General features: G+C 44.4%; 1 protein-coding gene across 1 annotated transcript in view; it reads right to left on the reverse strand.

Annotated features, from left to right (window-relative positions):
- Positions 1 to 25262, reverse strand: part of SLC39A14 (solute carrier family 39 member 14) — a 51378-nt gene that overhangs the window by 2855 nt on the left and 23261 nt on the right. Inside the window, exons 4-8 of the mRNA XM_060251026.1 lie at positions 24875 to 25061; positions 11219 to 11388; positions 9525 to 9647; positions 3521 to 3703; positions 1690 to 1897 (exon numbers count right to left, since the gene is read on the reverse strand). Of these exons, the coding sequence (XP_060107009.1) occupies positions 1690 to 1897; positions 3521 to 3703; positions 9525 to 9647; positions 11219 to 11388; positions 24875 to 25061 (871 nt within the window). The remainder of the gene's footprint in view (positions 1 to 1689; positions 1898 to 3520; positions 3704 to 9524; positions 9648 to 11218; positions 11389 to 24874; positions 25062 to 25262) is intronic.

Below are 25262 nucleotides of genomic sequence, written 5' to 3' on the forward strand. Positions count from 1 at the left end.
GTGGCCACCACCACCTCCTGTGGCAGTGAATTCCACATGTTAATCACCCTCTGGGTGAAGAAGTACTTCCTTTTATCCGTTTTAACCTGTCTGCTCAGCAATTTCATCGAATGCCTACGAGTTCTTGTATTGTGAGAAAGGGAGAAAAGTACTTCTTTCTCTACTTTCTCCATCTCCATACATAGGACAGGCACTAAAGAACAACAGGAAAGTGGCTCCAAGTAACTTGTTAGCTAGCCAGCAGGCCTGAAAATAGAACTCCAGTTGGTTTTCATTATTAGATGCATAATCATGTATCATTATTAGATACATAATCTGAGTGATGAACTTGCAATGAGTTTGCATTTCCCATTGCATCCCTTGAAATGATGTAGAAACTTCAAAAGTGAGGAAAAGTTAGCTTTGCTGAGTGCTGATTTACTGGGCCTGGTGACAATCACAATACCAGTCATCTGTCAAAGTGAGCTGGAGTTGTGGTGTGTGTACCTATCTGTCAATACAAAATAGCAAAAGCAAGGGCAGAGAAAAGCAGAGGCTGCTCACTGCAGAAGAATCAGCTCTTGGGGAGATATATTATAGGTCTTTCTTCATCCTGAGACACAGCATCTGCTAGGCTGATAAAGTGTTGCTAATTATTCTGATAAATCTCCAAACTGGGACAACTGTCTGATTCCCCTTTACACCACCACTGTAAGCTCACTTGCCCAGAGAGACAAATTCATCATCATCTCAGGTGCACAGACCTAACTTTTAACAATAGCAGAAGTTACCTGGCTGGCAGAGAATTGTTACATCTTCTTATCAGTTGCCTCACAGAGGGGAGATTAAGAACCTGACATTCCACAGTATAGTCAAGGTTGTCATAGTATACTTTGCCACCATGATCGGAGCTGTACTCTCCCCCCGCACAGTCTGATATTATTAGGTATCCTGAAGTACATTTCTCTGTTCATTCACTTCTTTACTGGCACCCCTAAAAGTACTTGACTCATGCAGCCATTCAACCCTGAGTAGTAATGTTTCTGCTAACACCATTTTAAGAAGTTCAATTGTAAAGAAGCTGGCTTGAGTTCCATTTCTCAATATAATTTTTTACTTTCTACCTTCATTTTCCTGTGACTTATATACCCACTGTCTAAATCTTCAGGGCTCTTCTCTCTTGTATTTCTATTTAAGAGGTGCACTCCTTTGAGACATCAGATACAGTAACTGCTTAGAAAATGTATTAGAAATAACTATTTCACATTAGTTTGTCTAGTAGAGATTATTAGTTTGCACCCCCTTCCCCTGAATTTCTCATAGATCTGGCCACATTAAGACCTCACTGACCTCTTTCCTTAGCCTCAAATTGAACCAAGTTCAAGTTTTTCCCAACCTCAATGGCAGCAGCCCTGCTTTTAAACATGACTTCTTCAGTATTATTCTTCAGTATTGTCTTTTCAGCTGAGGCTATATTGGATCACAAGGCTAAAGATCTGTCTATTTTTTAAGGCTATAGATATATTCTTTCCTCACACCTAACCCTCCACAGCCCAATATGAGATTCATTAAATCATTACTAAGAAACAATGCTACCACATAGAAATGTTTGCATACATGCTAATATCCTGTAGACATAAACAAAATTTCTATAAGTCACACTCAAGTTTATCTCCTTCAGTCTCAATACATAATCTAAAGAATACATACCTAGCTCATGAGGAAATTCTTCACAAAAAATGGCCACCGAGGTGCTGATTCCTTGGAAGACTGACACAGTGAAGGAGGCACCAATGGCCAAGCCATCAATGAAGTTATGAAGGCCATCACTCAGGGTGATCATCCAGGCCAGGGTGCCAATGTCAGAATAACGCACACCCTTCAGCCAGTAACATGTGCTCTGAGAAGCCTGGAGGTCCTGAAAAGGGCATATTAAAAGTCAACATATAAACAAGTGTTCAGCAATTGAGATTAGAGCTTCACAGAATCCTGCATTTCTTAAATATACTGTTGGAATGAACCCACTTTGCTCATATGAATGCTGCATCTGAAAAAAATGTAAACATGGACATTCAGCTTGTCATCCAGTGAAAGAAACTTTACACAATCACACAAATCTTTATAGATTGGATCTGCATAAAGAAGAAGACAACGACATTGGATTTATACCCCGCCCTCCACTCTGAAGCTCAGAGTCTCAGAGCGGCTCACAATCTCTTTTATCTTCCTCCCCCACAACAGACACCCTGTGGGGTGGGTGAGGCTGAGAGGGCTCTCCCAGCAGCTGCCCTTTCAAGGACAACCTCTGCCAGAGCTATGGCTAACCCAAGGCCATTCCAGCAGGTGCAAGTGGAGGAGTGGGGAATCAAACCCAATTCTCCCAGATAAGAGTCAGCACACTTAACCATTACACCAAACTGGCTCTCTATATCTCAGCATAAGAAAGAGCTGTTAAAAAATGAAGTTTCCAAGAAGCCAATGGTAGTCTCACCTAACTATGCAATGTCATTTCTTTCTATTAAAGGATGCTATTGGCATACTAACCAAAGGATTACCACAACAACTGACAGATCCAGAAGTAATAGGGTATCACTCATACCATCTCTTTCCCAATATGGGTTATGACAGTAACTAAGGCTGTTTGCGTGCCAAAATCCCATGGTCACTCAACACCCAATAAAGTTCCTTACCTCAAGAATATATTTGCAATCAGCCAACAGTATATTCAGAAAAAAAGAGAATTTACAAGAGGTAAAGGACTTTACAAGAGGTCTCTCAACTGCCTCTCTTAACTCAGGTTGGGACCATTTCCTCTCTTAAAGTTGTGTGATTGAAACTGGGGCATCAGACTAATCCACACATCCCTACCAGATTTGTACTTGTTTGGGCCCCTAGCCATCGACCAATACAGCAATATGTTGCTGGAGCACACTGAGTAGGCTACACTCATCAAGAATAGTAGGCTACACTCATCAAGGCACAGTATAAAGGTAACGTTCCCATCCTCCTAGTTATCATGAGATAGGCAGCAACCTCCATGCTCTCTCTTCTTCTGTGTAACTTGCTTCTCTTCCTCCCACTCAATAGTCCTTACACAGCATATATCAAAACTAACAATGGTTAATACTAACCAGATCCCTTTATAGCCATGGATTGCAATTGCACTTGAAAGTTTCATTTTAAGCCCTGGTTAAAAGGGAAAACCTGATTAATGTTAATCATGGTTAAAGCAAATGACTATATGGGAGAGGAACTTGCAAGAAGAGGAAGAGGAGAAAGTGAAGCACTGTCTTGATCACCAAAGCACAATGAGGATAATCAGGAAAGATGTTTGTACCATGCCAAATGCATGATATACACCATGACAGGATCCCCAATCCATTACCTAATATTCACTTTGGAACATTAGATCCCATCAAGTGGACTACAGAGCACTCTCTTGGACAAATATCCATCTCAGTCCCCTTTTCTTTAAAATAAGCCAAATCCTCTCCAGCTGAGAATGAAGCAACATATGGTAATAGTTTAGATAGGTACCAACCTGGACAGACAAGGAACCAACAATATTCTTATCTACAGAGGGATTCTTGCATTCCAGATCACTATTCGTATGCGGGATCATGTGATCCAAGTCCCCATTCTGAAGTTTCTCAGTGACTCCCTCTTCCTGGTCCTTCTTGGAAGGAAGGGTCTCAGGGCTGTAGTGGCTATGACCATGATGCTGCTGGAAATCACATTAGACAGCTTTAACCCCCCCAAAATTGCTGAACCCATACTATACAATCACCATTAGATTTGTAGCTTTCAATGTAAATCACTGTAGTTGTCTATAATTTATTTTATTTCATTTTTATCCCACCCTCCCTGCAAAGCAGGGTCAGGGCAAGTTCCATCAAAAAGCAAACAAAACAATTAGAACAGATTGAAGAGTGTTGTCTGCTGCTTGTTTGTGACACCAAACAAAATCCTTTTCTATTCTTCAGTCAAAGAAACTTCCATGAATGTTTTGGTGTTATCTGCAAATTTGTCCATCATTGTTCATAACTATTTCCTGCTCATTATTAAGTAAGATTAGATCCCGATACAGAAAATTGGGGTGCTTGTTTGCTTTCTGATTGTAAGGAAAAAAAATCTATGGCTACACTCTAACCTCCGCAGCAGATATTCCTTTGGTGTTAAAACTTAGGTTTTAAAGGGCATACTAGCGGGCTCCATATACTGACTCAATTATTGCTGAGTCACTGAATCAAACTCTTATCTGTGTGCATAATGAAACTCACAATTCTGCTTATGAGGTGCAATTTGTTTTTGCAAAAATTAATGTTGACTGTTCCATACAGTATCTGTTACTATGGTTTGTTCAGCTGCCTTAACTGGGTGCATTACATTTGTTTTGACTTGACTGTTACCAGCTGCAAACATTTGAAATGAGATAAAGTAAGATGAATAACTTCCAAATAAGGGTCCAATCCAGTCTGTAGCCTACTCAAAGCAAATCATGTATATAATGCTTAAACAGAGTCCTGCTGGATCAGACCCATGGTCTATCTACTTCAGAATCTTATTTCACACAGCTGTCCTGCAGAGCCAATAAACAGGGCATAGAGGCCAAGGCTTTCCCCTGATGCTAACTGGTACTGGTATTCAGAGGTTTGAAGTTCCCTTCCATCACCATGACTAGTAGTCATTTATGGAACTATCTTCCATGAATCTATCAACCCCCCTTTTAGCACTCGAATGGCTTCTTATACCAGCACAGCTTTTTAAAGAGAGGAAGAGAGTCAGCAGTAGAAAAATGCCACATACCAAGGAGCTTGTGAAAGAGGGAATAAAATAGCCAGGAATCAGATATTCCCTTAAAGCACATGTTCAAGTGTTCTGTTTTAAATTCAAGTTTCTATTAACTTGATTGACGATAAAGGCAGGCTTACTCACCAGTTTTCAGAAGGTTTTTTAAAAAATTGGTTGCCTTTAGAATGGCAGGCAAAATGATACTATAAATTAAAGTCAGTGGTGTAATATTTTTAGTTTTTTACAAGCTCTTAGAAGAATGCCATCTTGTCTTGGTGATTTACTAAATATCTACATCTCTTTCAACATATTTTGCATGGACAGTTCAGTGCTCGATGGTTGTATTCTGATATCCAAAAAGGATTCATTCAATTCTGGGTCCCCATTAACAGCAAGTGCACTCTTCTGAGACCAGCATTTTTAATTAACTATTTCACTTAATCTTGAGGGCTCTCTGAAAGGTTTCTTCAACTAGAGGATCAGTAATGGCAGATATTGGTACTTTCCTTCAAGGACTTTGTTCTTTATAAGGGAATAGTCAGTGTGTTGTAAGATGTACAGAGTGCCAGCAAGCCCCAAAACTCTGGATGTGAAAATTAAAGGCACTCCTTAGCACACAACCTACAGTCCTTGCAATGGGCAGCACTAGTACAAGGTTCATAAATCAAGACATTTGCTCTGCCTTGTGCTTCCAGCTGATCCCAGGGAGGCTTTTGAAACCAAACAGAGCCAGTTTGGTGTAGTGGTTAAGTGTGCGAACTCTTATCTGGGAGACCTGGGTTTGATTCCCCTCCTCAACTAGCAGCTGTTGGAATGGCCTTGGGTCAGCCATCGCTCTCACAGAGTTGTCCTTGAAAGGGCAGCTGCTGTGAGAACTCTCTCAGCCCCACCTTCCTCACAGAGTGTTTGTTGTGGGAGAGGAAAGTAATGGAGATTGTGACCACTCTGAGATTCAGAGTATAGAGCAGGATAGAAATCCAATATCATCATCATCTTGAACTGGTGCCTGAAGGCAGTTTTGGAGTGGATACAGGCTAAGAAAAGGAAAGGTCCCCTGTGCAAACACCAGTCATTTCCCACTCTAGGGTGACATTGCTTTCACAACATTTTCACGGCAGACTTCTTACGGGGTAGTTTGCCACTGCCTTCCCCAGTCTTTTAAACTTCCCCTCCAGCAAGCTGGGTACTCATTTTACAGACCTCGGAAGGATGGAAGGCTGAGTCAACCTTGGACCGGCTACCTGAATCCAGCTTCCGCCGGAATCGAACTCAGGTCGTGAGCAGAGAGTTCAGACCACAATACTGCAGTACTGCTGCTTTACCACTCTGCGCCACGGGGCCACTATACAGGCTAAGAAGCTGAAGCTTAATCTCAGAAAGATGGAAATGCTGCTGGCACCCATTATGGATCGGATTACACTCTCCTTGAAGGAACAGGTTTGCTGTTGGCAGCTGTGGGCAGGAGTGCCTTTTACCAGTTTCACCTTTTTAGACAGCTGCAGCCTGTTCTGGGGAGAAAACATCTGGCCACTGGTGCATGCCCTGGTTATATTTAGGTTAGATTACTGCAATGTACTGAACATGGGGCTGTCCTTTAGAGGTGTCCAGAAACTTCATGGTACAGAATGCTGCAGCCAAGATGCTGACAGGGCTGTAGGGAACATACCAGTGAAGTCTTGGTCAATTTACACTGGCTCCCAATCTGCTTCCAGGCACAATTCAAGATGCTGGTCTTGACCTCAAAAGGCCTATACACTTTGCGACCAACATACCTGAAGAATTGCCTACTCTCTTATGAATCTACTCTACAACTACAGCCATACTTCAGGTGGCCCCGCCTTCTGAGATAAGGCAGGTGGTAGCCTGGGAGAGGGCCTTCTAAGTCATGGCACCAAAGCTCTGGAACTCTCTCCCCAAGGAGGATCATCTGTTCCTTGTTGCCATTTTTCACCAGTGGGTAAAGACTTCTGTGATGGACCACAGGCATATGCATGCTTAGAGGCAGTGCATATGAGTGACAACTAATGGAACTGCAAATGAGTGACAGCTAACAAAACTCACTCTGATTGGGGAACTGCAGCTGTCGAGAAAGGGGGTCAATTAGCCAATTGGAGAAGCAGTTGGAGATTGGATGAAGAAGGGAGTGGTTGCTTGAGACACTTTCAAATGTGAGAAAAGCCTAATAAAGCAGTCTGTGTCAGAGCCAGTGTGGAGTGGCTTGGAATAGATGAAAGACTCTGGTGGGAGACTGTTCGCAAAAGTGCAAACAGTCTCTCTCTGTGTAAAACGAAGAATCACCTCTTCAGAGGGAATTTTAGTTCTCCAGTAGCAAGCTTACTGTCCAGTGGGAGAAGACTGTCAGTCTGGAAGATTAGGATTTGGCAAAAGGTATACAGTGGCAATGAAAGGCCCTAAACACGCCAAAGTCTCAGGTTATTTATGTTAAAGAGGAAAAAATACCTGGCCAGAGAAAAGGGGTCTAGAGGGAAGACCTTAGTCTTAAACAAAGGCACAACTCTGAGTACAATGTACAAACAACTTTAAGAGTAAAACCGTATATTGTGAAGTCAGCCATCTCAGATGCAGCACTGTGTTTAGTTTTAACTGTCTGCCTACATATTCCTCATCCCAAACCCTGTGTAAATATCAATTCCCTTCCCTGCCAGTGTAGTCAAATATACCTCTCCCCATATGAGCCCCCCCTCCCGGGCTTTGAGATCATCTACACATCTTGTGATCCCTGGTCCTAAGGATGCCTGGCTGGCCTCAATGAGAGCCAGGGCCTTTTCAATCCGGGCCTCTACCTGGTGGAATGCGCTCCCGTTGGATATTCAGGCCCTGTGGGACTTACCTAAGTTTCACAGGGCCTGTAAGATGGAGCTCTTCCGCCAAGCTTTTAATCTACTGGGCGTCCTGTGAAACCTTCCCCCAGCACTTTACTATCCATGTGCTTGAGTAGGGTCAAGGGTCTGAGTCACAACCTTAAGTGGTGTCAATGACCTGAAGCTGTGCTAAGTGGTGTTAATTATCCAAAGCTGTACCAACTGCTGAACTATGGCCTCAGGCTGTACCATTGTTGGAGTTATGGTTTTCTTATTTTAATCTGTATGTATTATATTTATGAGATAGCTTAAATTCATTGTGCTTTATTTGATATGTTTTATTTATTGTTATTGAAATGTTTTAATATTGTAAGCTGCCCTGACCATGGGCAGGATTGGGCAAGGTATAAATCGCAAATTAAATTAAATTACAATCTCAAAACTATATAATTAGCAAGTTTAAAGTTTAAAAAGGAAATCTGCGACAGGCAATCTAAGACTAAGCCTTAGAACATCAGCTAAAGCTTCAGTGAAAGTCAAACAACTTTAAGGGTAAAACTGTATCTTGTGAAGTCAGCCATCTCAGATGTAGCACTGTGCTTAGTTTTAACTGTCTGCCTACATATTCCTAATCCCAAACCCTATGTAAATATCAATTCCCTTCCCTGCCAGTGTGGTCAAATAAACCAAAAACTGTTTAAATCTTTAACTGTGCCTCTCGTGCCAATTTCTGAAGAGAAATATTTGACATCTGAAGAAGCAACAGGGTGATCATTTTAGTGGGGTGATAAAGCGGTCACCTTCTCACAACTTCTATTTTGTTTAGCATTCCCTTAATTATCCTCCTTCATAACCAATTTTAATTGCTGCTTTTATGTTTTGTATGTATTCTAATACTGTCTTTAATTGTTTAATGTTATGTGTTGGGAGGCAGATTGTAATGGTTTTAAAATGTGATATAATAATGTATGCTTTAAATTGTTAGCCACCTTGGTGGCCCTTGTAAGGGCAGAAAGATGGGATACAAATTACCAAAGTAAAATAATTATGAACAAACCATAGTTTGCTTGTCAACATGACATCCAAGAGCTCATTCTCTCTCTGCCCTGCCCCCATCATCTCCCCACATACACATTGCTGAGACTGAAGAGTTCCCTAAAGTAGGAAGTCTTTTTAAAAATCATAATTTTTGCAGTATTTAGATTTGGGCACTTTAACAATTAGGGTTTCTTCCTGTGAATTTAATCTTCATTTAGAATTGCAATTTGTGGAAAATAAACAAACACCTCAATTTGTGTTGCAACATACTGTGACTAGAATCAAGAGTTCTTAACCCAAGAAGTTGTTAGTCTTGGCTCTCCCAATAAGTAAAAAATGTATGCAGATAAAATATATTGTGAGCCTGATGCTTAAATGATAAACATTTTGATAGTTTAAATGGTTGCTTTATTCAACAAAATCAACATCAGTATACAGACCTTTCGCATGAAACTTTGTCCTTGCCTTAACTGGCACCTGCTCTCAGGTACAGAATTCAAGTCTCAGATAAGAGAGAAAGGTTAAATACTCATTGCAAGTGAGAGGGGAAGCACCAGGAATTCAGGGCTTGTTTGCGGCATATGTTTACAACATCTAACCACAGCCATCAATGTGCAAAGGGTTTAGCATATTTAAGCATTTTGTAAGCCACCTTCTTGCACTGATTTCCTGATAGGATTCCTGTTTCTACTATGTTATGAAGAGAAAACAGAATTTTACTTGCTTTACCTTTCTGCTCCTCAAAAAGCACTTCACCTTTCTTTTTGATGCTATTCAAACATACAAACATGTATTGAACTGCAGATCTGCACCATAAATAGTCATCAGCGAGTGATTCCAACATCTTAGTCAAGGGATAATAGCCCACTCCCCTTAGAACCTGTTCCACCTCACCTGATCTTTCTGTTTCAGAAGCATCTTCAGTACTTTCTCTGTGAAAAAGAACAGGTAAAAGCCTCCAAAGACCACTGCAGATTTGGAGACATAATAGTCCTCCTGAGGATTGAATCCAAAGGCCTATGGGAGGAAGAGCAGAAAGAGGCCGGTAAGCACAAAGAATATTGCATGTATAGATTCCACCTCACTTCCCGCCCCAGTTTAACTGTCTTTCCTCATCTTTGCTAAAGGAAGGCCCGAAAGGGAACATAAAAGTTTTGTGAAGGTTGTCACTCAACATACAAAAGCATTCCCTCCCATGGTGGCCAGCAGCAAGTCCCTTGAATTTGAATTGTGCACTATATGAAACTACATACTTCAGAGCACTCTCTAAAGCAAGAAATTTTCTGGCCAACCCCCTCATTTGGTATCCCTGTTAGGGTATCTGTAAATGTTATTCCTGTTCTCCCCACTCACTAGTTCACCATGGTATCATGTGCTACACTCTTTATATTAATATGATGAGAACAGGCTCTGTTCTAGATCAGATAGCTGCCTTGCATCAGACACTTTCATTACAAATGAAAAACACCACAAGCATGAGCAAGCTAGAAGTGGTCAGGCTCAAGCACTGGAGAAATCTACACCACAGGCACATCTCAGAACAATCACAATGCCTCTCACTTTGTGTATTCCCTTGCACCACAAATACTGTTTGACACTCTTTGCCCTCTCCCCTACAGAAGCCTACAACAGTGCACGAAGATAACTAGCTTCCCCAATAATCACTTGCCTTTCCAGTAACATCACATTCAGAGTGAATATTAAATGGATAATAAATTAATACATATGCCACCTGAGCAGAACCTAGTACCTGAAGCAGGAACACCAGCTAATGAGGTTTTGGCTTACAAGGCTGCACTCTCTACATGTGCCTTATGTACTGGGTCTTTTCCATTAAAGGCACATAACCAGATCTGACTAGGGACATAAAGCATTAGAAGTTTTAAATAAGGATTAACTTATAGATGGTTGTAAGTTGTAATGTTTTCCAAGTCTTGGAAAACTGGCAACAGGTTACCTGTATATACCAGGATTGTTTGTGCCTGCTTAATGTGGACTGCCAATACCTGCCTTACAGTGAGTCATCTGTATGCAAGACCAACACTATAGCATGCTAACACAAATCAGTAGAAAAGCTGGTAGTAAGTAAAAAAAAAAAGTATACAGGTGAAATATATTGTGAGCCTAATGCTTAAATTATAAACATTTTGATAGTTTAAATGGTTGCTTTATTCAACAAAATCAACATCCTTAGTATACAGACCTTTCGCATGAAACTTTTCCTTTGCCTTAACTGGCACCTGCTCTCAGGTACAGAATTCAATTCTCAGATAAAAGAGAGAGGTTAAATACTCACTGCTATCTCTATAAAGCAAATTAGCAGAAGCCTTTAGGACAGAACTATACAATTGATTGCAAGACATCAATAAGCTTATCAACCTCAGCATCATACAATTTATCAGGGATCTATCTAGGCCAAGCTATTTTGCACATTGGATATTTTAAAAGGCACCATCAGAGGTTTCTCATTACTGTCACTGATAGTGACTGTATTAGGGCTTCACCAGACTTTTCTTCTCAAACTACAGGTAGCACAAGACAAACACAGTAAGCCAAACAAGGAAGGCCTAAAGGCCCCTGGATCATACCTCAGGAATTAGCTGGAAGAGGGCATTGGAGTAGAGAGTTCCAATCGCCAGAGCTATGAAGTACAGGAGCAGTCGCTTGTAAAAGGTCTTCTTCATGAAAGGCACCACACTGGCTCCGACCAAGGAGCAGAGGGAGATGACGGTCACACAGAGGAAACCGTAACCCCAAACTGCGGTGCAAGTTCCAACCCCAAAACAGTTAAACCACAAGTGGGAGGAAATTCCGGAAGGGGGAGAGAAATCAGTACAGGAACATGAAGGAATGAATTCACATAAGACAGAAAGGTGGAGGGAAGAGAAAAATAGGATATTTATTAGTGATTGTATATTCATTTGGGACTGATCAGGCACGCTGGAAGTCCATTGGTATGCTATGGCTCTGAAACTCTGACAAAGACATCACCAAACGAAAATAGCAATTAAGTAGCTCTAACAGCATGTTGTAATTTGATTTACATGGACCACATCCCTTTTAAATATTTTGTAAAATGTTTGTAATATTCCATCATAGAATGTTTGCACTGAAGTCACATTCAGAAAAGAATTGTTGCTTCTCAGATTTAGTGCTGACTCCAGTAGACTCTTTCGTAATAGGAAAGTGTGTCAGAGCTTCGGTGCCATGTGCAATGCTATAGTTTGACTCCCAGCATCCTGTACACTCAGCCTCCATTCCCTGGTGCCTGGCAGAAAGGAGTCATTGATTGGCTATATGCCTCTGGCCTTTGTACATGGGTAGCCTCAAAAATGTAGTTTCTGCTGCCCAATCAGTGCAAATGAAACAGCACAATCTCACTTCAGTTCTTACAGAGCAGGCAGGTTGACAATGGAGGTCAAGTGTATACAATTATTTCCCAATCCAAGGTCAAAAAATAATCTTGTTTTCAACAATAACCAACTCTCACAGCAAAGTTACCATTTTGGAACTGAAATTACCAAGAATTCTACAAAAGGGATTGCACTAAATGATGCCTTGGATAAGCCCAAAAGAAGATGCAAGAAGGCCATAGAAACACCACTAATCAAATTGATATCCTGACCTTTTTCAATGAAAGAAGCTAACAGGTGCTGTGGCCATGACAGATGCCACAAAAGCAACTCTGGGTTCAAACTGGCACTTTCTCATCAAGATGATACTAAAATCTGATTTCAGCCTACCATTTTGAAGGTTTGGCAGACTCACTGGATTTATAATCCCAAAGACTGTATATAGCAAGTGTAAAGGCAAAATGTCACACCTGCAAATTTAAAGGACATTGGAGGGAAGATACAGAACAGCACTTTGAAAACAGAAAGTAGAATTCATGATTGTATTTAAACAGCCCCAAAACCTGCAATTAAACCAGAAATTAATTCATAATTATATTTGACAAAGCCCATCATGGCAACAGGAAGCTTCTTCCCTTTGTCTGTACAAATTTGCACAGATACTAAAAAGAAGAATCAGGAGAAGAATCTGCAATTTTAGCATAGAGTCTCTCAAATACATTGTTTGCATTTGTGTTCCTTCCCCTTCCATATAAGTTTCTGCAACCTCTAACCACATATTTTCTTCCCACCTAATGTCATTAGGCAGCATCTTACTATTCTGGTGCAGAATGCAGAGTCTTCCTACAGTCCCTTCCAACAACCAGAAAGATCATTGTGGAGGTCACAGAATCAATGCAAAGAAATAGACATGTAAGCTGCAGGAGGGGCCCCAAAATGATGAAAAAGTAAATGCAATTGCTACTCCTTCCTCTTCCACAGGTGTTGCTCTGTTGAAGAAAAAGGGGTTGATTTTATCCCCTTGTCCCCTCCAAACGCAACCCACTGATCACATGACTGTTCCTCCATACAGATGCTGCAATATCAGGGATGATCTTTTCAGGGATAAGTGGTCCACAGGAAATCTTCTGTGCACAGAAGGCTAGATACATGCTATTAGTTAGCCCACAGAAAAAACCTGAATGCTTCCAAGCCTCAGCCCACCAAAGCAAGTCACTCTTGAAGCCAGATTAACACATACTTCCTCCTTAAGATGGCAGTAAGCAACACACGTTTTAGCTGGCAAGGTCTGGCTGAAAAGAAAGATTTTCCAAACAAATGCTTACAGCTTTTTTTTGTATAATCAAGAACTGACAATTTCACTTTTATTTCTATGTCACATAGCAAAACTTCTGCCTCTTTATTTCCTTTCTTTACCCAATTTCACCCGATCCCCATACCACTTTTCCTAATTCTTATTCCAATCATAATTATATTCTCTTTTGTTTCCAGCACTTCTTTACTTCTTCACGAACTTCCATCTTTTCACACTTAATTTTTAAAACTTTAGCTATCTTCTCTCATACCTGCAAAAGAAAGCTGGACAGGATTACCTCCAGAACTGGGTGCTGCAGAAAATCTCTACAGTTGGAGGTCTTGGGGGGGCAGGGAGGGCACACCCACCACCTCCTTGCTAATTCATTGGCTTTAACTATTCAGTTCTATTTTCCATTTATCATATCTACTAACTACATAAACATACTTCTATTAATTACTTTCCTCCTCAAGAAAACATAATTTTCAGTTCAAACTCTTCCAGACTTTTGTTTAATTTCACAGTCAATTAGTTCCTTGCCAGATGCCTCATTATATGCAATAAAAGTTTGATTTTTCCATATTGACCACAAGGTGGCCTAGCGGTAACCATCTATACTGAATTCCTTTATCACGTAGAATCTTTTTTGTGTCTCTCAGTCTCTTCCTTGCGTTAATGACTTCAGCTGGGATATCCGGAAATAAAAAAACTATTGTGTCTTCAAGGCACAGTCCCTGTTTTTCTCTGGCAATTTTAAGAAGGTTATTCTTCATCTGCAGTTGTTTAAATTCAACAATATCTGGGAAAACGTCAGGAGCCTTTTTGGAAATGTTTAATCGGAAGGCAGAGGTAACAATCTCTTGGGGAGACTCTGCTTCTCCTTCTGTGAGAAGAATCTGACTCAGCCACCTATTTAAAGCTGTAGTAAGGTTTTCCATCTTCCCAAAATTTACAGATATTCCACGAAGCTTGGCCTTTCTTTCTCTCAGTTTTAACTCCTGAAGTATGATCTTGTTTTTGACCGAAGACTCAAAATCTTTAAAGTCTTTCAAATCCTCTGCTGTCTTTTTTGCTGTCTGAGGCTGACTCCGCACTCACCTTTCTCCGGGGCAGGCTTCTGTTTCTGTCCCTTTGGGGAGGGACGGTGGCTCAGTGGTAGAGCATCTGCTTGGGAAGCAGAAGGTCCCAGGTTCAATCCCTGGCATCTCCAAAAAAGGCAAATAGCTGTAAAAAACCTCAGCTTGAGACCCTGGAGAGCCACTGCCAGTCTGAGTAGACAATACTGACTTTGATGGACCAAGGGTCTGATTCAGTATAAGGCAGCTTCATATGTTCAAACTGGCGATTTTGCACCAGTTGCTCCGCGCCGGCATCTTGCAGGGGCAGACCCGCGATTTGTCCCGTGCAAAATGCCAGCGCGGAGCAACTGGTGCAAAATTGCCAGTTTGCTCCGCCCAGAAATGGAAGCCTGCTCCAGAGAAAGGTGAGTGCGGAATCAGCCTGATATGCAGCTTCAGCTTTCTTATCAGTTGTTTTCAATGCTGCAGTGAGTTCCTCCAATTTCTTATTAATTGGTTCGACTGTTTGAGAAGTCCAAGTTCCCTTGTTAATTCTCCAACCTCTTCCCTAAGAGACCTTCTATCATTCTAAATTTCATTCTTTATCTCCGTTAGGGCGTGCAGTATCTCAGTCTGTTCGCTTTGGGGAGGGTTACTCCCTCTCGCCGCCATTTCCTCTCCTCCTCTTGGAGAAGTCTCCAAGTCAGAATGATCAGATTCTTCTAAGTCAGTTTAGTCAGACCCTTGCTAGGACATCTATAGGGAGGGTTTTTAGTACCTTTTTTTGCTCTGGTCCTTCCCATACTTAACTTGATGTTCCTTCCATACTTGGCTGTGTTATCTGGGAATAGTATTTAATCTTCCACAGGGATAGCAGGAGCGTAGGAGGGATGCAACCGACCAGAAGCTCAATCGCCATGCCCCCCATCCCCCAATGCCTACAGCTTTGAAGACTGGCCTTGCAACACTTACAAGGAAATGCTGTTCTAGCAAGTAATAATGAAAAGCTAGATGCTCTCACTATAACCAAATGCACAACGGAAAAAAATTCTCACCACAACCAGCTACAACCACAACTGGCAAAAATCTACAAGGTGCATTGTAGAGACAGTGTTCTTTTAGGCAACTGAAATGCCCGGAAGACAAGAACAAGGGCATGCGATATGAAAAGCTTTATCTTTTTTTCCTCTCAGTTGACTTCAGGACATTTCATGATGCTCAGAAGGGAAACTTAATCCTCAAGAGCCCTTGGCAAGGGGGAAGTTATTTCTACTCCTAACATTCTGTAAACATCAGCAAAGAACCCAGCTACCTAAAGCACTGGAAAAAGTGGAGCGATCATGACTAGATCTGAGTGTATGTGTGTGTGTGTTTGTGTTTTACTGCACCTCTGGGATCAGCTGGAACAATGCGTTAGAAAACAACGTCCCGATGGATAGTGCGATGAAATATGTTAGGACTCGGGCGAAAAAGACCTTCTTGGTGCAGGGTACGATGAAGACTCCAAGGAGGGCAGCCAGGTTAATCAGCGAAACACTGAGAAAGCCAAAGCCCCATACTGCGGAACAAGAAGAAAGGAGGGCGAGTTTACCCACACAAGTGAAAACGGGAAGGGCCCTCTAGATACAGTTGCAACTGCAAAGGCTTAAGACAACCCCACTGATATATGGTCTTACTGGGGGTTCATAAGGGACAACTGCAGAACAGCTAGGGCCAGCACAAGCATGGCTATCATCACTTCTGAATTGTTCTAGGATAAGCTGTACTATTCTGGTGTACATAAGGTAGGAATCATAATGCTGATAAGCAGGAGTTGTGAATAAGGACTGCAGGTAGCTTGACATATTAGACTCTGGTATACAAGACAAAAAAAATGCAGATGTTTGGAATGCTAACAAACCATTGATATTCAAGTTAACTTAATGAGGACTTGTTTGGGAAGTAGCCATGTGAAGTTTGTCAGCTAGAGAACCGTGATAGAGATTGATCTGCATAACAGATGCTCAGGATAGAAAGTTCAAATTCCTGTTTTACCATTAACTAGAAAAAAGCCTCCTACCTTGCTACGAATGATAGGAAAGTCTCTTACTAAGTCTGCTGCTAAAGTTAAAGCCCTAAGGCAGAGGTGGCCAACAGTAGCTCTCCAGATGTTTTTTGCCTACAACTCCCATCAGCGCCAGCCATTGGCCATGCTGGCTGGGGCTGATGGGAGTTGTAGGCAAAAAACATCTGGAGAGCTACCGTTGGCCACCCCTGCTGTAAGGAACAATCAGAAAATAATCCTTCCCCTCATTTCTGGAATGTTTACAATGTAGTACATCTATCTGAGGTTGCTTTGAACTTTACATATTTTACAGGCATGCCAACAGTTCTCAGAGTCCAGGGAGGAAAAGGATCCTGAGGCAGGTTGTGCCTTTGCATCTTATCAGCCAAGATGTGAGTTATGGATTCACATAATATTTGTAGTGATTACCTGTACAACCTCGTTACTGCATCATCTCAAGTGACTTATGAAGGAAGCAGCCTCTTTTGAACATCTGTTTCCTATGTTGTTTGTAGGGATGCCAACAAGCTTGGAGGAAAATGTCCTGTCCTTTTAATAGAGGCTTAATGTGTAGAAATTGGCAGTTGAAACTTTCAATACATGGAGATAAACATTACCTGGTAAATAATATCCAATGAAGCCTCTGTAAAAGGAACTGGACATTTTTATCTTCAGACAGTTGGTAACCCTAGTTGCTTCCTTGTACATGATTTTTTGAAAAGGTCAGAGAACCAGTTCCGTACATCTTCTAATGTAAATGCTAGGATTTCTGCATGGTCATTTATGAAACATGGGTGGTGGCAGGCATTCCAGAACGTAGAGTAACTTTAGATGCACACACAACCCATTCAGAAAGTTCTGAGGAATATATCTAGGTCTGACTGTAGCTTTCCCTTACATATTATGATGTATCCATGTACTTGACTGTTGCATAAGGTGCCATCCAGTCCTTGGGGAGGTGGAGAAGGACAGGTTTCTTACCTGTAACTGGTGATCTTCGAGTGGTCATCTGTGCAATCACACATATGGGGTAATCCGCAGGATTGGCCCCGACCTCGGAGAGTTCAAAGCAATCTTGATCGTAGATCTGGCGCGCCTCCCACTTGTCCTGGGAGGAGGCAGCTACTGCGCATGCCTGGACAAGGGGGAGGTGCTTAGCCACTCAGTTTCTTCCCGCCGCCGGATAGGTGGAAATAACTGTGCTAACTAGCTTCCAGCAGCGGGGAAGGCTGGGTGGGTTTGTGTGATTGCACAGATGACCACTCGAAGATCACCAGTTACAGGTAAGAAACCTGTCCATCTTCTTCGTGGTCTCTGTGCATTCACACATATGGGTGATTAGCGAGCCATTTCTTCGGAGGTGGGTGCTGGATCTGTAAGAATATGTAAGGTTAGAGCGTAACGTAATGATAGTGGTACTCACAGTGGTTAGTCGAAGATCGACCGTAGCACCGCTTGTCCGAAGGAGGCATCTCGCCGGGCACGAACGTCGAGAGCGTAGTGCGAGGCGAAGGTAGATGTGGAGGACCAGACGGCTGCGGCGCATATGTCCTCTATAGGGATGCCTTTCATGAAGGCGGACGAGGTAGCCACGGCTCTGGTTGAGTGGGCTCGTATATGTTGAGGGATGGGTTGTTTTGCCAGCTGGTAGCAGAGTTCGATGGCAGCAACAATCCATTTGGAGAGTCTCTGAGTAGATATTCTGCTGCCCTGATCATGGGTAGCGTAGGTGACAAAAAGTCTAGGGTCTTTACGGATTTGGCGGGTTCTGTCTATGTAGAAGGCTAGGGCTCTCCGTGCATCCAGGTTGTGGAGCGCCCTTTGTCCCGCGTCCGCGGGGTGCTGGAAGAAGGCTGGTATAGTGGACTGTCTTCCTAGATGAAAAGGAGAGACGACCTTGGGTAGAAAGGTCAGGTCAGGTCGGAGGATCACCGTACTGTTATGAAATATCGTATACGGTGGGTCCGCTCTGAATGCGCAGATGTCACTGGCCCTCTTACCTGTGGTGAGGGCCGTAAGTAATGCCGTCTTCCATGACAGCAGGTGTAGTGGGATGGAAGCCATGGGCTCGAAGGGCGGTTTCATGAGTTGGCTCAGGACTAGAGACAGACTCCAGGTGGGTAGAACTTGTTTGATTGGTGGGTGTAGGCGAATAATGCCCTTGAGGAAAGCTCTGGTCGCATGGTGAGAGAATACCGTTGTGCCATCGATGCGGGGGTGGAAAGCAGAGATGGCTGCTAGGTGTACCTTCAGGGAAGAATACGACAGACCCGCTCTAGAGAGCGTTAAGGTGTAAGTTAGTACCTGAGGTATAGTGGCATAGTTGGGGTCGAAGTTGTGCTGTGAGGCATAGTGTGAGAAGCGTTTCCACTTCAGTAGATAGGATTTCCTAGTAGATGGTTTTCTGGAGTTCACTAGGACCTGACGGACCTCCGGGGGGAAGTCTAGAAACTGATTCTCCAGGCTGTTAATTTGAGTGATGCCGGGTTGTGGTGAAGGACCCTGCCGTCCTGTTGAGAGAGGAGATCCCGTGTTTGAGGGAGTTGGATGAAGGTGTTGTTGGACAGGAGCAGCAAGGTCGTAAACCAGGGTTGGCGGGGCCACCATGGAGTTATGAGGATGCAGTTTGTGTGGTCTACCTGAATCTTCTGTAGAACTCTGGTGATAAGTGGGATGAGGGGGAAGAGGTAGTGGAGTGTTCCGTTCCAAGTTTGTAGGAAGGCATCCCCCCTGGAGAGGTGGGATGGAGGGCCTCTCGTGTAGAAGCGGGTGCATTGGGCATTTGACGGTGAAGCAAATACATCTATCTTCGGTTGTCCGAAGGTGGTGAAAATCTGTCGGATGTATCGGCTGTTGATGGACCACTCGTGGTTGTTGGTAGAGTGGCGACTCAGGGCGTCTGCCTGGGTGTTCTCGACCCCTGGTAGGTGTACGGCCGTGAGGAAGATGCCCTGGCTTATGCTCCAATGCCACAGTGCCAGGGCTCTTTTGCAGAGTCTGACGGAGGCGGTGCCGCCCTGCCTGTTGATGTAAAAGACTGTGGCGATGTTGTCGGAGGTGATCTGGACGTGCTGGTTCCTTAGCGATGGGAGGAAGGACCGCAAAGCCTTGTGCACTGCGATGAGCTCCAGGCAATTTATGTGGAGAGAGCGTTCGTAGTCTGTCCACTGGCCCTGCACCGTGAGGTCTTCCAAGTGGGCTCCCCATCCCCACTTGGAGGCATCTGTGGTTACAATCACCGAGGGTGGTGTCTGCTTGAATGGCATGCCCTTGTAGAGGTGACGTTCCTTGGTCCACCATTTGAGGGATGGCACAATGTGTAGTGGAAGGGTGAGTAGTGTGGATTGATGTTGTGTGTGGGGGCGAAAAGTCCTTACGAACCACATTTGGAGGGGACGCATGTGCAGCTTCGCAAACCGCAGAACTGCTGTGGTTGCTGCCATGAGGCCTAGCATTCTCTGGAAAGTGAGCGCTGTTTGGGAGCGCTGGGCGATGATAGTGTTGGCCAGTGACAGTATGGCGAGTGCTCTGTCCTGAGGTAGACAAGCCGTTTGCGAGAGCGTGGAGATGTCTGCTCCTATGAATTGAATCCTCTGGGTAGGTACTAGTTTGGATTTTGAGAGGTTGACTAGGAGGCCTAAGGTGGCCAGGGTGGAGAGAGTGGTCGAGACGTCCAGTTGTAGTTGCTCCCTGGAATGGGCGACGATCAGCCAGTCGTCTATGTAAGGGAAGATTGATATCTGTTGCTGGCGTAATGTGGCTGCTACTACTGCCATGCACTTGGTGAAGACCCTTGGTGCTGTGGAGAGGCCGAAGGGAAGGGAGCAGAACTGGAAATGCTGCTTCCCTATGGCGAACCTGAGGAATCTTCTGTGATGATGATTGATTGTAATGTGGAAGTAGGCATCCTGGAGGTCTATGGACGCCATCCATGCTCGTTCTGGGATGAGCGGGGGGATTGCCTGAAGCGTGACCATACGGAATTTCTTGTAGGTTATGTGTAGGTTGAGTTTGCGGAGGTCGAGAATGGGTCGGAGTCCTCCGTCCTTTTTTGGCACCAGGAAGTACCGGGAGTAGAAGCCGGTGCGATGGTATTGGGGTGGGACTGGTTCTATCGCGCCTTTGTCCAGCAGAGACGCGATTTCTGTCTGCAGGGGTGCGGACGGGGGTGTGGTGAGGAATCGGTGGTGCCTTGGAGTGGAGGTAAACTCTATTAGGTAGCCTCTTTGAATGATGGCGAGGACCCAGGCGTCTGATGTTATGGTCCTCCAGGCAGTGTAGAATGGTTGTAGTCGTGTTGACCGGTTTGGCTGATGGAGGGAGACTGGACGGCTCGGGGGAGGGAGGTCAGAGAGACGGTTTGGATGTGGTTGAAGGTTTCTTGGTTGTTTGGCGTCTGTTTTGAAAGGAAGGTTTGGACTGCGGTGGTTTGCGCTTCCATGATTCCTGTTGTCGTGGGGATCTGGTCCCCTTGTATTGGCTGGACCTCCAGTTCCTTTGCCGATTGGATTGGGTCAGAGGTTGGGAGACTCCCAGTCGTTTCGCCCTTTTCCTGCCATCGTCTACTGATGTGAGGATGTCATCTGTAGATGAGCTGAACAGGCCAAGGCCATCAAAGGGCAAATCTTCCACCTTATATTTGATGTCTGGTTGGAGGGAGGAGGACCTGAGCCACGCGTGTCTGCGGAGTGCTATGGCTGAGGCCAAGGTTCTGGAGGAACACTGTGCAGCGTGACGGGCAGTGTTGATTTGCTGTTTGCTCACTCTGGCCATTTCTTGCAGGGTGGTGGTGGCTGACCTTTGGGATGCCTCGGGCAGGGATGGTACCAATGCGGCGAGGGAAGTGGTCAGGTTGTGGGTGTATGCGGAAAAGCATGCCATGTAGTTGAGGATTTTGGTTGTGGCTGTAGTGAGGGCGTAAATCTTTCTCCCAATCGTGTCGAGTTTTTTGCCCTCCCGTTCTGGTGGTACCGGGTGTCTGGTCTGCTTCGACTTCGAAGACGAATGCACAATGATCGAGTTCGGAGCCGGGTGGGTGAACAGGAACTTGGAATCAGGTGCATGTATCTTGTACAGAGCTTCAACTCTCTTGGATGTTGGCGGTACTGATGCCGGTTTGTCCCATGCTTCTTTGAGTGTTTCTAGGAGGACGGGGAGCATGGGAAGAGAGGAGCTGGATGGAAGATCCGCATGCACTAGATCGAATACGACGTCCGAGACTCTGGGAGCGTCCGTATTGAGTTTCAGATTCAGCGAGCTTGCCATGTTTGCTACGAGGTCGAGGTAGGATCTCGGGCCCTCAGACGGTGATAGGTCTGCTGGCTTGGCTATGTCGGAGTCTGGGGATTGTACGTCCGAACCCGAAGAGTGGTCGGAGTCGGAGAGTTCCTCCTCGGATCCGTCGTCGGTTCCTTGGTGCAGGTCGGGTTGAGGTGTTGTCTTGGGAGCCGCGTGTAAGGATCCCAGTGGCGACGGGAGTTTCGGTTCGGCGCCGAGACTCGTAGGGTCGTCATGGTGGTGAAGCGGTTCGACCGATGCAGTTTGGAGTCTATGTGTGTGATCTCGGTAGCGAGGAGACTCTTGGTAGCTATGGTAATGGCGATCGTAGGAGGGTGATCGTCGGTGCCGTCTTCGGTTCCGTGGGGATGGAGACCTGGATCTCGATGGAGAGTAATAGTAGTGTCTCCCCCTGCGGTGGCTGCGGGAGCGTCGGCGGCTGCGGGACCTGGTGCGTCTGCGACTGCGAGATCGTGGTCTAGTCGGGAGAGCTCTCGGGGTCGAGGGTTCTCTGATAAGCGCGTGGGCGTCTATTGGCTGTGCGAGATCTATGAATTTAGTGGGGTCGAGAGGCCGGGTCCTGACGGACGCGGTAGAGTGCGTATCCAGCAGCTGGTCTGGTGGGGAATTCGGAATGGACGGCGACTTCGATGAGATGCGGATGATTTCCAACGGAGTGATCGACGGTGTTGCCGTCGACTTCGACGTCGGAGTCTTCGGCATCGATCCGGAGGTAGTGGCGCTCGGGTCCGGTGCCTTCGGTTTGGTGGTCGGGTTCGAGGCCGAGTCGAGAGGGCGGTTCTTGTGCTTTTTCGAGCTAACGCTACCCGTCGGGTCCGAGTGGGCAGAATCGGAGCGGCGGCGCTTTTTGGGGTCGTCCGACTTCTTGGAGTATTTGCCGGTCTTAGGCTTACAGGGAATCTGTGCCACGGAAGCTGCCGACTGCGCCTCTCCCACGAGGTGTGGGGAAGATGGCGCGGGTTGTTTTTGTTCGCCATGCGGCATGGCCGGTCGGAGTGTGGTTTCCATGAGGTGGCTCTTGAGTCTCGCGGCGCGGTTCTTGCGGGCCTGTTTGCCAAATTGGCTGCAGTGCACGCAGGAGTCTGGACGGTGGGCCTCTCCAAGGCAGAACAAGCAAAGAGAGTGGCCGTCGGACGAGGGGATTTTGGATGAACAGCTGGTACAGCGTTTAAAGATTATCTTGTCCCTTCCTTCCATCCGCCCGGGGAGGGGGGGGGGGAGGGAGGGGAAAGTCCGGAAAGAATAGTAAGAGAAGGCTTTTTTTTTTTTTTTTTTTTTATACGATACCAGGAGGAGTAGAAGATGAAGAATTGAAGCGAAGAGAAGGTAATTGTTGGAGATTGCAATGAAGAGGTTGGAGATCAACGAGGAAGGTGCGATCCAGTCGGCGGTAAAGAAGAAACTGAGTGGCTAAGCACCTCCCCCTTGTCCAGGCATGCGCAGTAGCTGCCTCCTCCCAGGACAAGTGGGAGGCGCGCCAGATCTACGATCAAGATTGCTTTGAACTCTCCGAGGTCGGGGCCAATCCTGCGGATTACCCCATATGTGTGAATGCACAGAGACCACGAAGAAGATTCAAAGCTTGGAGAGACCTCCAAGGTAATCTAATATGATCCCTGGACTTTAACTCAAAAGATATCTTCTCACCACCACCTTCTGAAAAACCTTTAGAGAAGCTCCAGTACCAGGCTAGGGTGCTCATTCATGATTAGATCCACCAGCAGAGGTACTTGTAAAGTAGTAGATCTGATGTTCCCACAACACATGCCCAAGCATTGCGCAAGAACATCCCATGAAAGGGGATAATTTACAAAGAAATTCTCATTTCAACAATCAACCCTGGAAATGCAGCAATACCCAGGATCTGGCAGGGACAGCACCAAAATGAACAATTGATTCAGCTTTCCTATATGCCATAAACATAAATTATATTGCTCTTGGCTGAATCAGTTCCAGCTTACTTGTATCTTTCTGGAAATGGGACAGCCCAAAGTAGATACACTACCTCAGAGATTTCTTCAGCACCAACTAAACTTTGAAGGAAATGCAGATGTTTATTTCATCAGTGCCTATGTTTGCAACCCAAAATAGTATTTGCTCTTTTCCTTTCCTTTTTTTATGAAACTATAAATCATGTTGCATTACTAGCTTGATCACCTGTAAGAGATTAGTTCTATCATAGTCACTGGCTTCCCTAATACACAACGCTGAAAAAAAAACCCTTTAATATTCCGCCATCTCTATTTGAGATTAATACTTTTAATTGCTTTGCTTTCTGCCCTAACATGTATAGCAGCCCTGTTAATACAGCTGTTAAACAGCTGCTGGTCTCACACCCTAGTTGCCATGGGTCACTGGCTGACAAAGGACAATTGTTGTCAGCAATTTGCAAAAAGGCATTGGATAAAGTGTTGGATTGCTGCTGTTTATTAAATACAGACAAACTACCAGTCTACACACATCATCTTCCGCGACTGACAGGGAGATCACTCTTGCTGGAGTAAAAACTTGAAGGAATGGGAGGCCTCAAATATAGCTGAACAACTCTTTAAGCTGTCCTGGCTTCCGTACTGGAAATGGTACAGAAAGCACGTATTGCATTGGCAAAGATCAAAATCATGAAAACTCTAGAACATGTTCCTCAGAAAGGGTAATGTATACACTTATAACAGCCCACTTTTATCTATATGCATAGAGCAGCCAGATTCCAAGCTGGCTGACATCATAATATCATTCAATGACATTCAAGTTAAAACATGTTTAGATTACTCTATGGAGAATGCCCTGTCTAGAAAAAGCAATCTTAGTAAGCATATTTGTTGCACTGCAGAATGCCATGATTATGTAGACTCAAGTGGGAAAACAAAAAACTAAGTTTTCTGGCCTTGGAGAAGCAATGTGGCCCAAGAGAAAAACCCAACTGCTTTTGGACTAAAGTTCCATTCCACCATCCTGCCATTCTCAACCCTTATTATCTGTTTAATATTGCCATTGATGCTTCAGTAGGACAGGATTTAAGGGCAGCTACTGTCCTGCTGCTGAAAGAGAAAAATCAATTAAAAAGAGCAATTTACTGTTCAGGTTGATGCCTCATGGAAGTTGTGATAAGCTGCACTCAAACAATTCTCTCAGATAGCTTACACTTCAAAGACTATCTGTTAATTTCAGCTAGTTCTAGTTGTTTTGTAACTACACACCTTCTGCAGAGCTGGGTTTCCCTTCTTCTGTCTGTTCATCTTCTTCATTCTCCAGATTCTCTGACATGCAGGCCTTGGACTCCAACTGTTGCAAGATAGCTGGGCAGAAATCCTGGAACTCCTGCTGGCCAAGGTGGGACCCTTCACTCAGATTGTGGGTGGCAAAGAGCTCTGAAGAACTGAAGCACTGTAGCATTGAAAGAAAGACAAGAACACCTAAGTTGGGCACTTATGCATCAACAGGTCCCCTACCATTCTCTCAGGTTTTCCACAGCAGATTCCAAGGACCAATTCTCAGAACTGTTTTTTGGATTCTCAATCCATGCAGTCATCTTTCCTCCCTCTGCTCAAACTCAATGAATACATGGAAATAATAATGTTCCTGTCA

Source organism: Heteronotia binoei, chromosome 12, assembly GCF_032191835.1.
Source record: "Heteronotia binoei isolate CCM8104 ecotype False Entrance Well chromosome 12, APGP_CSIRO_Hbin_v1, whole genome shotgun sequence".
NCBI lineage: Eukaryota > Metazoa > Chordata > Lepidosauria > Squamata > Gekkonidae > Heteronotia > Heteronotia binoei.